At 34.1% G+C, this 15,416-nt stretch overlaps 2 protein-coding genes across 2 annotated transcripts; both read right to left on the reverse strand.

Annotated features, from left to right (window-relative positions):
* Positions 1 to 165: 165 nt before the first annotated feature.
* Positions 166 to 6,339, reverse strand: LOC123882108 (ubiquitin-like-specific protease ESD4). Its single transcript, XM_045930905.1, has 9 exons — positions 5,250 to 6,339; positions 5,053 to 5,129; positions 4,884 to 4,977; positions 4,643 to 4,741; positions 3,888 to 3,980; positions 3,673 to 3,792; positions 1,912 to 2,015; positions 1,063 to 1,135; positions 166 to 697 (listed from the first exon to the last, which is right to left on the reverse strand). Exons 1-9 carry the CDS (start codon positions 6,000 to 6,002, stop codon positions 635 to 637), a joined length of 1,476 nt encoding a protein of 491 aa, XP_045786861.1. The 5' UTR covers positions 6,003 to 6,339; the 3' UTR covers positions 166 to 634.
* Positions 6,340 to 7,954: 1,615 nt separating this feature from the next.
* Positions 7,955 to 13,624, reverse strand: LOC123882109. The gene is made up of 13 exons (XM_045930906.1): positions 13,090 to 13,624; positions 12,438 to 12,621; positions 12,187 to 12,255; positions 11,984 to 12,082; positions 11,798 to 11,877; positions 10,902 to 11,706; positions 10,076 to 10,755; positions 9,550 to 9,634; positions 9,409 to 9,460; positions 9,238 to 9,287; positions 8,913 to 8,960; positions 8,628 to 8,813; positions 7,955 to 8,152 (listed from the first exon to the last, which is right to left on the reverse strand). Exons 1-12 carry the CDS (start codon positions 13,440 to 13,442, stop codon positions 8,637 to 8,639), a joined length of 2,682 nt encoding a protein of 893 aa, XP_045786862.1. The 5' UTR covers positions 13,443 to 13,624; the 3' UTR covers positions 7,955 to 8,152; positions 8,628 to 8,636.
* Positions 13,625 to 15,416: the final 1,792 nt, after the last annotated feature.

Raw genomic sequence — 15,416 nt, forward strand, 5'->3', positions numbered from 1 at the left:
TCAAAACTTTCTAATTTTGGTTTCCTTAACCAGTGCCCCGGGGGCACCGGTTAGCATGACCCAACTAATTAATGCGCTAAAATTCAATCAAAGTTGAAGAAATTTCCAAATACACAACATAAGCAAATTTCCTAAAAGTAGTAATTCAAAACATAGATAGATAGATAAAGTATAAGGAGCTGCAAAATAGATTCAGAGCACGGCATAATTGACCAAAGTATTAAAGGAATTGTCAATGTTACATTGCTCTCAATTTGCTTAACATGAGCTCAGACAGGAAACAACTACAACCTCCAGTAGAAATGTGGTGGATACCAAAAAAAGCAAGCAAGCACATTTATTGATACATAATTTAACAGCTCAACTTCAAAATGAATGCCTCATGAATCTACTGCATTCACATCTGTGTAACATGTACAACCTATGAATCTACTGCATTCTACACTACCAACTTGTTATACCTGTGAATCGGGATATGTATAGGTAGTCCAATCAATACAACAAATGCCAGAACTCTTCTTGAATGGTTATTGTCAAGTTAGCGACATAAGCGAAGGATCCTCCACCAAAATATTCCCTGTTAATTTAACAATAATGTTATATTTCCCCAAATTCGCATGTGTTCTTCCCTTGCTTAGTCAGCTTTCAATCTCAAGATTTCCTTAGCCGTTTTAAGCCGGAAGTAAGGCATATGACTCTACAAATGAAATTGTGAAAAGGAAAATTCAATTCTGAAACCATATTAAAAACTAGTCATAAATATGAAGCTTCTTAAGCAATTGGACGAGGCATAAAATTTGAGTCCGCGGATCTTGTTAAAACGTTCCAGCAAGGAAATTTGTGTTAAAGTTTGGTCACACGATGTACAGGAAAAAAATAATTTGCTGCCCATCAAAGGTTATTGGCAATAAAATCTATATTGACTAGAAAGCGTTCCTTATGTGAGTGGCTTACCAAACTCATGACTTGACAAAAAGGAAAATATTTCTAATGTATAAAATAAACATATAAACATAAAACAAAGGCATGATTCTCTTCATATTAATGGAAAGCTCTGTTTACCTGGTTGAAACACAGCCTCAAGTTTCTGCTATAAAAATCAGTATATTTGACCATATACATCCCACAATCATACCTGCTCAAGTATAAAATTACATTAGAAAAGCATTCACTGGCAAACTTCTGTAAACACTGTTCAGAGCCACAAGCATTGGTTTCTGATAATAACCAATTGCTCTTGGAGAAAAATTCTCTTGAACAATTGGCCTACAATCAAAGTTCTGGTGATAAAAAATTGTATGCACTAATAGTAACAATAACAATTACTAAATACTAATACCACGGCTAAATACTAAGAAATTTTATTCTGACATGGAGCCCTCTATTTCACCAAGGCAATTGTTACATGGCATGTAAATAAGAAATCCCTGTCTTTTACATTATCTGCACATTGCTCCTTTCTTCCCTATTTTTCATCTTCTTGTAAACCCTAACCCCCATTCCCATGGACATACCATTGCTTCACATCTTGTCACAAAAGGGAGCTTAGTTTTTTATTTTTTTATTTTTTATTTTTTATAATTTTCCACATCAAATTTACTTTGTTGGCATTAGAGGGTTCCACATCAAAATAGAGGGAACAAGGGGAAAACTTTGAGGATCCAAATGGCTAAAGAAAGTGGGGACCAAATCCGCACAATAGCAAATATTTGAGGGATTAAAATATTAAATTTATTTGAAGAATATATATGGGAAGCATTTTGAGTTGATATGATAAAACTTGTGGGGAATGGAAATATATGCCTGCTTGATTTTTATGTCTGAAGTTTTTTATCCATTTTAAAGATCAGGAAAATTAACCAAATAAATAATAATCTTATAAAGTGATTCACAAAAGATTAAATTACAAACCCATTCTTTTGTTCAGGAAGATCTTCAACAAATTCTTTTTCCCAACAACTAATGTCAATATCTTCTCCAGTCTTGTCCTTGACTTCATCTACAAAATATCTTGCCTGGAAAACATTAAAAATAAACATTACATACTGCAACAGCAAAAAAATTCATATATATCTTTCATGAGTTTCCGATCTAATTAAGGGACCGTTTGGATTTGGCTTATTTTGAGCTTATGGAAATAGTTTATGCAATTAAATATACTTTTATGTTAATTCATAAGTTTTCACTAACAAAAATTGTATATTTATAAGTTGTTTTCTCATAAACTACCTTGAAAAATAAAAGCTTATTAATTTGCATAAACGGTTTCGCATAAGCTAAAAAATAAGCCAATCCAAACGGACCCTAAGTCCGGTAGGAAATATCAGGTGACAACCTTCAGAGGCACACTTAGGCTCTAATTGATACACAAAGACCTGGACCAAATGGTCCAAAGCAAATCATATTTTGTTTGGTTTGTGAAAAATGTGAAAACCAAAGAGCAATTAAAAACAGTGGTAAAAGTAAAAACAAAGCACATTTTTCATGCCACAAGTAATTCAACATCATGTTATCCAAAACAGTAGTAAATTCCATATACAATTACAAGAAGTGTCCAAGTGAATCATGTAAGTGTCAAATGTTCAAATTCAAATACTACAGTTACAGTGAACTTTCTTACACAGAAGTTCAAGAAACAATCATAAGTAATTTATTTCCTAATTAGGTGGTTCTCATATTCCATAATTCTTTCTTGATTTATCTGTTAATTAGATTTACATTTATTTTAAGTTGATTTCAGTACAAATTCTTTGCTTAATTTTACCTATTTCTCATTCACTTCAATTTGCTTTCTAATTCAATTTTTTTCTTCTATTTATACTGTTTCTCAGTTGGCTGCCAGAAATTACTCTCATTGTTACCGGTGTCAGATCAACATTTTCTGCAACAATATCTTGTATAAACCCAGGTTTGATTTGGTTCTTTTGAAATTCAAAAGAATAACCATTACCCATTATTGTTATTCATTTTATTTTTTTGTGTCTATAGACGAAGTACCAAGCACCAAAATCATAGACACAACTGCAAGGTCCCGGGTTCGAACCCGGGTGAAGGCCCAGACTAGCAATTTTAGCATTGTCAGTTGAGCTAGGTGGATGAGGAAGCTAACCGTGATTTATGATAGAACCCTAAACCCTAAACCCTAAAGAATAACCATTAATCCACTATTCTAACCAGACATAAATCAAAATGTATTGGAGATAGTAAAGGAGATAAAACAGACTGTTTTAACCCCATTACTCTACCTAAAAGTCACCCAACGGTGCAAAAAATGAAAACATAAGATTTAAAATGAAGTGACTTGTCATGGAAAATATTGATGATTAAAACCGAAATGCCTTGCAGATTGAAATATGAAATTTACAGTTACTCTCAATGTCTCATATTAGTCGTTTAAGGTTGTGAACACTTCTTAAAAAAATCATCAATTGTACTAATTTCTATAATAAAATAAGTTTCATTGACTAAATATCCTTATTAAGCAAGTAGATAGTATTGTAGTTAGATTGACCGAGACACAATAAATTGGGATATTAGTGGAAATATGTAATTAATGCTTCATTGGTCATTTGGTACTCTAAAATGACAAGACAGACAAGCACATGTTCTGACTTCTGAACATGACACTTAATATGGACCGAGGGAGTAAATTACAAGACCAAAAATAATTACCAGCACTCCCAGCACTTGGGTATCAATTCCTTTCAGTGAATCAAGGTACTGGAGTTTCTTTTCCTTCTTATTGATAACAGCTAAGCACCAATGGATCTGCTGATGAATAGGTACAAATATCTGGGTACGAAATTGGCAAGAAATCAGGTAAAAAATTAGCACAAGTTAATTGGTCATAAGAAAAACAAAATTGAAAATGTGTTCAGAATAATTACTTTATCACATTCATGTAGGCCGTATCCCAATTTCTTTTGAGTAGTCCATCTCCTCACAGATTTGTAATCATAACCGTTCTTGCCACTTATTAACTGGCTTATTGGCAAAACATTCAAAATTACAAACTTCAATGACAGGACAACATGACTAAATCACAGAGAAAATATTGATAAAGCACATAACATGCATGGTGTTTCCTTTATTTTCTCTTGGTCAAAAAAAAAATACTTCGCTTCTAGTTATTTTTGTACTATATAGCATATACAAATACAATTATAGACTAGTGAGAACTTCATGAAGCAGTGGACTAAGTCTCCCCTTCATTTCGATGCCTTGCAAGAGAAAAATAAGTTCAGAGAAAGTAAAGGGCACAAAGTCTAACATTTCATATATATATATATATGCAAGTATGTGTACTTTGTATATATAGTGAATTTGGGAACATCAGTCAATTAACAATATAAGAATATCCTGTTCAAAACAAAAGTCAACAGAAACAAAAGCTTCACAAGGAGTAAAGTAACCAGCTCCCACTTCTGAAAGGATAAGCTATCTGAATGTAGAAATTATTTCTTTTGACAAAAATCTATAGTAAATAATCATGATAAGTAGTACCTTTCTAAGGAAATAATTTCAATTTTCATTGCAAAACATTTTAAGGCATATTTTCAAGAAATATTTACCAACAATATGTTACTTTACATAAAAAAAATGAAAGCACTGCCCATTTATAAGGGTAATCAGAAGACACTACCTTCTTATAGAAAAAGGTATTGAAAAAATGACAGTTCAAATACTTCTGCGGGTCTCTTCTCTCCCTCTCTTTCAACAACTCGAGGTACAAATTTATCACCTGTAAAATTAAAGCACAGGATTACTGAGTTTCGCAGTGCAACAATTTCAAGTCATGATATCATTAAATACCCCAAAAAATTCTACCACAGAAATTCAACGAAAGTTAAACAAACAATAAGCAAACAAGATCAGCACATCACCTCATCGTTTAACCATCCACTTGGCCTAAGACACTGAAACTTTTCGCCGGATATTTCAATATTGGATTTCTCATGAGCAACCAAGACCTTCTTCCTGTATAAATAAACCCTCAATCAGATAAGGTACAGCTTAAACTTTCCTAAATAACACCAAATTTTCAAAGCATACCGGTCGGCAGAAAAGGCTCGTGCAACCTCAACTTTTTCCTCTTTTGTAAGAGGAACAAAAGGTTCCCACGGCACTTCCTGAAAGCCACAGCAAATCTTTGTCAGTTACACTAACATTTATAATGCTTCTTATACACAGACACATACATATACATATATGCAGTATCTATGTGTGTGGGCAAGTTAATAAGTTTTTACCTCTACTAATTCCTTCTTTGGGCGCAACAAATCAAATGCGGATCTGCGCTTCTCATTAAGCTGAATTTCGAATTTCAATCTACCAATCGTATCCGATCTCTTATCAACAGCCTCAAGCAACTTCTTGTAAGCACGAACACCCGAAAGATCATTCTCTGGACTCAAAGACAAAGTACCCACCATCTTTGCAGCATCAAACTCATTCAATTTACCACCACTCAACTCAGAAACCACAGATGAAGTTGACTGTTTCTGAACACCAACCTCATTATCCAAATGAACCAAATCACTCTCCTTCAGCTTGCAGTCTTTCGCCGCATAGCGCAATTCATGTTCAACACTTGAATCTTCCGAAACAACTTCCTTATAATTATCTTTTTCTTTTCCCTTTGCCCGTAACTCAATTGTAGCTAATGCAGAATATTTCGTCTGCTGGTATTTTTCTATTAACGCACTGCTAATGCCACTAACCATCAAATTCGACGATTCTGATTTCGAATTAATCGACAAATCAAATTTGCGCGGTCTGCTACATGGAGCGTGAACCTCTCTACGCAAAGGTGGTTTAGTTTCAGGGTAACGGGAAATTCTGGAAAGAGTGGCATTGGTGGAGGAAAATGGTGATGGTGTGTTGTTGGACATGGTTGAAAGTTTCTGTCTTTTGAATCGTGAAGAATTGGGGGATTGATGGTTGTGATTACCGTAGAGCCAGCGGTGAGGGCGTTTTCCGGTGAGAGTTGTTATGATAGCCATTGAGGTATTATGGAAAATGAAGCGTCCATTAAAGAAGAATTGGGAAAATTGGCAAAAGAAAACCCTAGATAGCGATTTGAAGAAGAAGTAGATACCTGGAAGAAGATGAAAGGGTGATTGAGAAGTGAAATTTAAACGAATCCAGTTGGTGCTGTGATGCTATATATGATTGTGTACTGTTACCGTTGCTTAAGCTCAGTTCCGCTTACAGTTTCTGATTACGCTTTTGGTTTCGTCATATACATATGGACGGTTGGTTGTACTTGTAACTTGTAAGAGTGAACACTACTTGGGTTTGACCATTGAAGACGTACAAGAATCAAATTTGAACTAAATTTGAAGCCACATTTTGGTCCTTTAATAAGAAAGAATTTATTTGTACCAAAAAAATAATATTACTTTTTAGATTTATTAAATAACTGATATATTTTATCTATAATATAGATAAGATACATCGATTATTCAATAAACCTAAAAATTCAACTAATGTTTTATGTTTGTGGTGAAATTTTTCTGAGTGATAGAAACTGTGTCCAGCATAAATTTTTTTCACATGAAATCTCAACTCTCCATTTTTATGTAATTTATTGATTAAAAGTTAAATAAAATGAAAGATAATAATAGACACTTTATTCTCTACGGTGTGATCGTCATCGAAGACAATTCATTCGCGTGTAGAATGGATCATATTTGGTGAGTCCCTCAAGAGAGTACAAAATATTTTTAAGATTGATAATGTAGCCCGAGCCATAAACCACCCCCAATATCTATATCTATTGTGAGATATCTTCCAGCAATATAAATATATTTCTTGGTACATTTTTTTTGATGTTTTCTCTTCCCACCTCTCATGGATCTTTTATATCCCTCAATATTCCAATTTTGCCCTTGCAGAAAATTCGGTTTGCATAAACCGAATTTTTTCTAGTGCAAATTCAGAGTAAATTTCGGTTTTTAGAAATCGAAATTTGTTTTTAAGGACAAAATTGAAAATTCAAGGGGGATAAAAGATTCAAGGGGGGTGGGAAGAGAAAACATCCATTTTTTTTAGTGTAAAAAATGGAAACGACACTCGCAAATTGTCATGAGTCCAACAAGAGAGTACTATATATTGTTGAGAGGCTAAGGTCGCTGATGATACTCTTTCCAATTTTTTATTTTCTCTCGTCTCTTTGATATATCCAATGGTTTAAATATACGGTTGAGAGAATGGTGCACACACCAAGTGCTGATTTTTTTTTTTGGGGAGCAAACTGGCATTTCTGTAAAATTTATTAATGAATGAGATGAATACTTTTTATAAATGGGTCATAGGTTAATTATAGTTTTAATACATTATTATTGAGAGCTCCCTTATTACTTTCCTTGATTACGGGCATATATTGCCTTAGGTGTGGTGCGCCCTTTTTGGTTATTAGGATATATTGGCATGAGTATTTGTATAGATCTTTCTGGTGAGTATCCTTTTCAAATCTAGATTTAGCATATGGTTGAGTGTCTTCTTCGACCCTTTATAGCAATGGAAAGGGCGGTTACTTGTGTAATGTTGAGCTTGATGATAACAATTTAGTAAAGTGATTTACATATTAATCAATTCGACAAACAACTACAAAGTGATTTACATATTAATCAATTCACAAACAACTACTACGGTCGTTCACTTCAGGTCCAAATAACCCATTTTGGACGAACAATTGTGTATTTGAACATCAATTGACAGAGAGAATATGTATATGTTCATCTCTTACTTTTTATGTTCAACACTTTACACACTTCTCAAAAATACACACAAACACACTTTTCTTGGAAGAATATCATGAAAATTTGAAAACTAATCTATCCACGTTGATAAAAACGTAAACAAGTCAGTTCCAAAATAAACACAGCAAAATTACGATTAAACATGTAATCTTAGAAATTGCATGCATCATCGCGGGTCACAGTAGACGTAGTTAATCTCAAAACAAAAATATTAAAAATAATTAACTTCTAATATTGTGCATCCGATCTTACAGGTATATGAAAGGGGCCGCAAAGCAAAATGGTCTACACTGTGTGTAGTATACAGATCACATATAGTTCACAAAATAATGTATGCAGCTTCACAATTCTTATACTGTACAATGAAGGCCTTAACCACCGTTCATCTCCTACAAGATTGGGCAAAATAAAGAAATTGTATCTTTCAGAAACAAAATAATACGGAGTAGTTACTATTCTTTCATAAATCATTGGCATTTACACGTCGAGGAACACCAATTCTTTGAGGTTTATCCAAAAAAAAGCAACACCATTTATTTATTTATTTATTTTTTGAAACGGCAAAATATTATTAATAATAACCGGTCTCTGCACAACACCATTTATTACCGCTGAAATTTATGAGGGATAGGGAGTGGCTCCTATCCAATAGGAAGTTGATAGGAAACTTCCAATGCTAGCGGAGAGAGTGATCCAAACATATCTTTTTTTTCTTTTGTTTCTCTGATCCAGTTATTGTAGATCTCATTTTTTAATGGCCGTACATAAATTTTAATCAATAATAAATAGTATGGTAGTGAATAGTGAGTGTGTTGCTAAGGTTTATATTTTCAGCTATGGCATGCAATGAACTTGATATTTTACCTGTTTAATTCAAACAAGCTGCACTACAGCAATAACCCTTAGGGCACCATTTTGGAGAAGATCAGCAAGTTCATCAAATAGCAGAGCAGTTCGCCAACCCCATCCTTTAGGAGCTTTGGGTAGAAGAGTGCCCGTTTGTTTAAAGCTTCCAAACACCAACATTTCCCTCTTGGATGGGCAAGTCAACTGAATGTGCAAGGCAGAGCAACCAGAGTCATTAACCAAAATGATAGAATATTATGAAACATCCAAATTATTGAAGCAGTAATTCATTACGGTTATTACCTGATACCGTGCAGTGACCTTTTCACGCGAGTCAACATACATATGTACCTGATAGTAAATTTCAATGATATACCATAATGTAAGGACATCTAATTTAAGATTTACAGTGAAAGTCATTAGCAATCAGCTAGCCAGTATACATGTCAGGCCATGTAATCAATTATTATTAAAATTATTTATAAGAAGGATAAGAATGTCCTTTATGTGGTAGTAAGGTCGTTACTATTTTACTAATACTAAAATAAACTAAACTTGAAATATAAATATAACTTCCAACTATCTTGGGCCCAAATTATTTAAATATACGAAAAGCAGTCCTTCTAACCTTCCTGTGTACATCAGTTATCTCTGCCTTCCGACGGTGAAGAAACAACCCTGCATTAGCATTAAAAATAAGTAGCCAGATAGACAAAAAAAAAATCTATTTACTACTGCCACTACTAATGATATTCATTCACATCCCAAAGATGAGAATTTTGACATAATAAAACATTACCAAGGGTACGCCGTCCCTGGGGGTCTTCATCATTAAAAGCCTGAATACTGACCTGAAGATTCAAAAATATAAAATCTTTTCAAACCAAGATACTCAAGATCATCTTAGATGAATATAATGAGTAATTGATATCCATGTTACCTTCCATAAAGAACCAGCATAGAAAACTTCTGGCGAATGCTTGACCTGGCCATCACCAAGCCTGTGCACTTCCTCAAAACTTACACTGCAAAATCAACAGAAATTTCCGTAACCTTTAAATAAACTGATGAAGCTTATAAAGAAATATAAAGCAAGAAAAACGTATATATAAGTTAATTGATTAAACAACTGAAACAGAAACACAAGAAATGGTAACAGAAATTGCAAGACGAATACCACCTAAATTGTAAGATTTGTGTTCCATGCATTCAAGCAATAGCATTGGTCATAAAAGAAAAATAGAAATGGAATGAAAAGAAGTTTGATCTTTGAATATTAAAGATACCAATATTGTGAATACTAACATTGCAACTAAGGAGGATTACCAAATCTAATTGACCCACATCAAGCTTGAAGTGTGGTGAATGTGTGAGTTGGGGAATAAAACCGGCCCACAAGACAACTATCATCAATATATACCATATTACTTTAACAATTATTAATAGTAGCAAAGTGGTTGACCTACCCAAAGCGAAAAGGGGGGAAATGGCTCAGAGGTGTTTTCAAATCCAATGATATAGAAGAACTGTTGTCATTCTCCCATTCTATACCAACGGTGTGTTCTGGTGTCTCTAACATCTGTACGGGAATGCCACCAGAACTTGCACCACCAGCAGTACTTTGCATGCCCATTTCATGTCCCCTTTGTGTTAGTTCTGTATTTACATTTGTTCCATAATTCCCTCCCTGGCTTAGCCCAACTAAAGCTGTCAATCCATCTCCAGACAGGTCTCCATTGTGATCAGCACGGGCCTCTGAATCATCATTGGCGGCAGATTGAGGGTAGTTTCTGTTGCCAACGCCAAATGGTACACGAGAAAAGACAAATCGTGTAGGAGGAGAAGCCGCTGCAGGAACAAATGTTGTTCCACGGCCAATCCCGGCAAGCCCATCAATAGCACCTCTAACATGTACTCGTACAGGTCTAAAAGAGCCATTTCTTTCTCCTGTCGAAGATTCAGCAACATATATATTTCCTCCACCCCCAGGCATATTGTTATGATTATGTTCTTGCATGTAAGATCCAGTGGTAGTAGATCCGTGTAAAAATGCAAACTGCTTTTGGCAAGTACAAGACATAGTCATAAGTGAACAAACTCTGCATGTATCAGCAGCAATCTCTTGTACCCTCTGACTAAGAAGCATCTGAAAAAGTAAAAAGTTGAAACACCAAAATAATGTCAAGAACAATTCACAAAAAAAATAGTAAGCATTTTTAAATTTATAAGCATTTTTTTTTAAGATGCCAAATACAAAACTAATTTCAAAAGTCAAATTAATGTCCGTCCAACCTGCAGCCACAGACCATCATTTACAGCTTTGCACGGGAATCCTATTTCTTCAAGCTGCTTTCTGACATTTAAAAGTGCATCAAATGACATATTGCAATATAAAAGTGAGCCCCCTTCAAATATATTAAGAAATACATCGTCTTCATCTACATAGTTTCCTCTGGGATGAGCTTTGACCTGTCTTCTGCCAACATGGCCACCCCACGAAAGCAAAGGTGTTCCATATCTTCCCCAGTCACTGGATGTGGGCCCATTAGAAGAACTCGATGAAAAACAATGTCTTGATTGATCCCTGACCAACCTATTGTTGTTATCCGAATGGTAGCAAGATCCTCCCTCAGATGGCCCTTCAATACCCATTCCAGTAATTGTTCCAGCACCAAGAGGCACCTCAACATAACAAGATGTTCTCGCCCCATCTGTATCAGACAATGAATTACCCAATGAAGTCCCTTCCATGTCACAAGGATATCTTGGATTCAAGTTTGGTGAACTGGCATATGAAGCAAGTTGAACCCGTTGATTAGAATCAGAAACGCCATTGTTGAAGTCTAATGCTGAGTTTGCAAGCTCAACTAAAAGATTAGGCATGCTAGGGTCCTTTAGATCACTTTTAAGACTCATTTTCCCCAAGTCAGTTTCCAACCTCTCGTTTGTGCAGCTATCAATGATACCTTTACCCTTGGTGTTATCAGAATCAGAATGAATGCCAGTTGCAGACTCAGAATCAGGAATTCCATGTGCAGGATGTTCATTCTTGCAGTGAGCACTTTTTGCCAGGAATGTGAGAAAAGCCAATTCAAACCTTTTCATGAAGCATTAGAAAAGTGTTATTCAGATTGCAAAATTCATTCTGTTAACCAAAAAACCCAAATAAAGGCCTATGAGCCACTTACCGCTTCTCTTCACAGGATATCCACAGATCATTAGAGGTTAGTAATGCATGTAACGTATGAGATGAAAGTTTAGGAAGCACCTGCAACAAGCAAATGTTGCACAATATAATCTTTGTATTGAAAAGAAACACATAATCAAGAACCAAAACCACCATATGCAAGCATGCACTTTGTTTCCTCCATTACCTCTCTCAATTCCATGCCCCCACTTTGACAAAGGTAGCCCCAACAAGCAGTTCTAACACGCTCCCCATGAATGCCGTAATCTTGGTTCTCCGCAAACACCTAGCTTGTAATCACACACGACCAATAAGTGACCAAAATATTTATACAGTATAATTTAAATTTCACAAATAAGGCTATACAAGCAAGACTCTGGATTTTTGAACCTGATAAGCCAAGAAGTTTGAAGTCCACAGCTCAGATATGATGAAATCTGTACATATAGCACATAAATCCTACACAGATGTATTGATACACCAAATAAAAAACATTATAAAATCTGAAAATCAAGTTATAAGTGCAAAATCTGAAAATCACACTAAACGAATAAAACATATTAGTGATCACAACTCTACAACATAAAAAATAACTTCACATTTTTGTCAGTTTCAAGTCATCAATGTAAACAACAACATACCTGAAGGTCGAGAAAGGAAGCGGCAGCAAGAACACGAAATGCATTATTATCATTAAGTTTAGGGTGGTTTCCATATAGATATGCCAAAGCAATTGCAATAGCTTCATCATTAACATTGCTATCATCAATTAGCAGGGTCACAATAGCAGCACTGGCTTCTTTCCATGGACCATGAAGCATGTTCCTGAATCACATGCATCAAATAAAGTAATTTATATAATAATTTTTCAAACCCCGGCTCCTGCATGTATGATGCGATGTCCCTACCAACTAAGATAAGCTCGCGGGGACAGGGTTCATTCTAATTCATACAATGATGACTACTACATTTCTTAATTTGTGTGAAATAAATAAATAAATGCGACGGTTATTGTGGAATAAAGAGTAATATCGAACACTAGTAATCAAATGTAGTCTTTCTTCATGCTCTTAGAGCCACTACAGAAACCTATCAGCCATGATCTTTTACCCTAGTTTAAAAATTCCCCTCAAATTTGACCAAAATTACACTCATGAGTGTAAAAATACCGATTAAATTAATGAGGGAAATGCAAGAGTGGTAAAGTTGATGATGAATTAAACCGAATTAGAACCAATTATTTAGGAATTATAGTGAGAAAATGAAAGAAGAATAGTAACTGTATTGACTGACCTGAAATATGAACTGCGGGAGAGGATGAGACGATGAAGATGATAAGTAGAACCCATTGCATTAACAACGATATCGGAAAATGAACCGGAATTGAAACCTTCAATTTGAACATGTTCGCAGAGAGAAGCGAGATTACAATCGAGAGCACGTAACTCAGCGGTGGTTGGATCATTATTATCGGAATGATGCGATTGTGGTTTGGGAATGGAAACGTCGCGTTGGTGTTGATAGGGTGAAGGAGGAGAAGGAGGGTTGTTGTTTGGATACTGAGGGTTCTCCATGATCGTCACTGTAGCGTAGCGTAGAAGATCAAATGGATAGTGTGTTATTCTATCAATCAAATCATTTTTCATTCAATTATATAATGATTGATGATGATAACGCAGTCGCACCATTTCTTCGGGAAAGTTTTTTTGTATAATTCATTCACTTGCCGTTGTTGTCTGTCTATTCACGGGAAAGTTACAAGAAACGCTGCGTTTTAATCTATACCTTGTCAGGGGGTGGGGGATCGCTAATAGATTTTTTAAAAATTATGAATTTCCTTTGATAGAAAAATAAAATAGTACGGTAATTATTAATTTCTTTTTTAGGAAGAAAAAAATTATGAATTTCCTTTGGTAGAAAAATAAAATAGTACGGTAAATATTAATTTCTTTTTTGAGAAGAAAAAGTATGAATTTTTAGGTATATTTAAGGGAAAATTCTATAGATGGATGCTCTTTGACCCAGTGGCGGAGCTAGCCCGAAAAATTGGGGCGGGCCGCTACAAATATAAATTGAATATGCAAAAGAAATTACTAAAAAAAAGACATATCATATTGAGAGTCTGTCTAGTATGGATATCTCAAAAGTAGTCAAAAGGTGGACCATTAACATGTTTATTAAATAAATTTTAAAAATATATTATGAAATATATTTTATGTCAAATGTGTAAACTTCATACTTTTTAATTAGTTTTTGTATTTATGTTTATAATATTATATGCATCTCTCTAACAAAAATTTAAATTTTTTTAACAAAAGATTGATCAAACATGAATTTTTATGCACGAACTCTATTTTAAATAAAAATTGGAGTACTTTTTTCTCCAAAAAAATATACTTGAATACTTCGACAAAATAAATTACTCCCTCCGGTCCTTTTTATAAGGAACACTTTGAAAAAATCACACAGACCAATGAAGCACATTTAACATAGTTATTTTCATTTAATACTCTTATAAATTTAAATTTATTCCATGTATACCCTTATTTAATTACTCTTTATTCAACTAACTTACTTATTTTTAAATTCTCTCTCATAATAATAAGGGCATAAGTGAAATTGAACATTAAAACATTTGAAAATTGGTCAAAGTTTCTTATAAAAAGGACCAAATTTTTTGCCCTAAGTGTTCCTTATAAAAAGGACCGGAGGGAGTACACATTTTAAGACATCTATAAATTATTAAACAATAAAACATTAGAAGGGATGCTTAAAAAAATAAATTAAAAAGTATATTTGAATTATTTGAATTCTGGGACGTAGAAATAGCGGGAGTTTGAAACCCCCGCAAACTGCAAACCTGTTTAAGAATACTGGATCGTATGGTTTGAAACCCCCGCAAAACAAAATATAACAAACTACACAGACTATTTAGCGGGGTTTTACAACCGCCGCTAAATAGTATACCTATGAAAATAAAAATAAAAATTCTGGGGCGGGCCATGGCCCTGTCCAGCCCATGAAGGGCTCCGCCCCTGCTTTGACCCATCCATTGTTCACATTAGAAAAAGGAAAATCTTAAACACACACTGGTTAAAAATACTAATAAATAAATTTTATCTTGAAACATGTTTATTTAATATCTTAAAAATATGAAAAATTATGTTTTTAACATTAATTTGATCTTTAATTTTCTTTTTAAGTATTTGTTTAACAAGTGTCCCACAACACTGTTTAATATGACCCAAAAACGGAAAGTTAACATAAAATTATGAACTTTTTAGTAAAAAATAAAAGAAGTAATGGATCGGCATTAGTTGAATCTAATAGCTGGACTAGACACTCACAACGTAGAATTCTGATTGAGAGAGATATTCACATTTAATATTTTACATTGATGTCTAATAAAAATTAAGTATGTAGTAATTTTTTTCCAAAGAAAGTATGTAGTAATTATTTAAAATAAAAACAGTTTATTTGTTGAGTGTTCGTCACACTAATAATTTACATGGTCAATGCATTACAATTAAACTCATTTTTAATAACTATTTTTTTTTTGTTTTAAGAAAGTAAAATTCAATACTCCCTTGATATTTGATTTTTTTAGGTTTGGGTACACA

This window comes from Trifolium pratense, linkage group LG4 (genome assembly GCF_020283565.1).
Source record: "Trifolium pratense cultivar HEN17-A07 linkage group LG4, ARS_RC_1.1, whole genome shotgun sequence".
Taxonomy (NCBI): domain Eukaryota; kingdom Viridiplantae; phylum Streptophyta; class Magnoliopsida; order Fabales; family Fabaceae; genus Trifolium; species Trifolium pratense.

Excerpts from the sequence above, each read along its gene's own strand:
- LOC123882108 (XM_045930905.1), bottom strand. The coding sequence starts at position 6,002 with ATGGCTATCATAACAACTCTCACCGGAAAACGCCCTCACCGCTGGCTC. Across the intron at positions 2,016-3,672 it reads CCCAAGTGCTGGGAGTGCTG|GCAAGATATTTTGTAGATGA; the intron begins GTAATTATTTTT and ends AATGTTTTCCAG. Across the intron at positions 1,136-1,911 it reads CTTCCTGAACAAAAGAATGG|GTATGATTGTGGGATGTATA; the intron begins GTTTGTAATTTA and ends ATACTTGAGCAG.
- LOC123882109 (XM_045930906.1), bottom strand. The coding sequence starts at position 13,442 with ATGAAAAATGATTTGATTGATAGAATAACACACTATCCATTTGATCTT. Across the intron at positions 11,878-11,983 it reads GGGGCATGGAATTGAGAGAG|GTGCTTCCTAAACTTTCATC; the intron begins GTAATGGAGGAA and ends TGCTTGTTGCAG. Across the intron at positions 8,814-8,912 it reads AGGTCACTGCACGGTATCAG|TTGACTTGCCCATCCAAGAG; the intron begins GTAATAACCGTA and ends TTGCACATTCAG.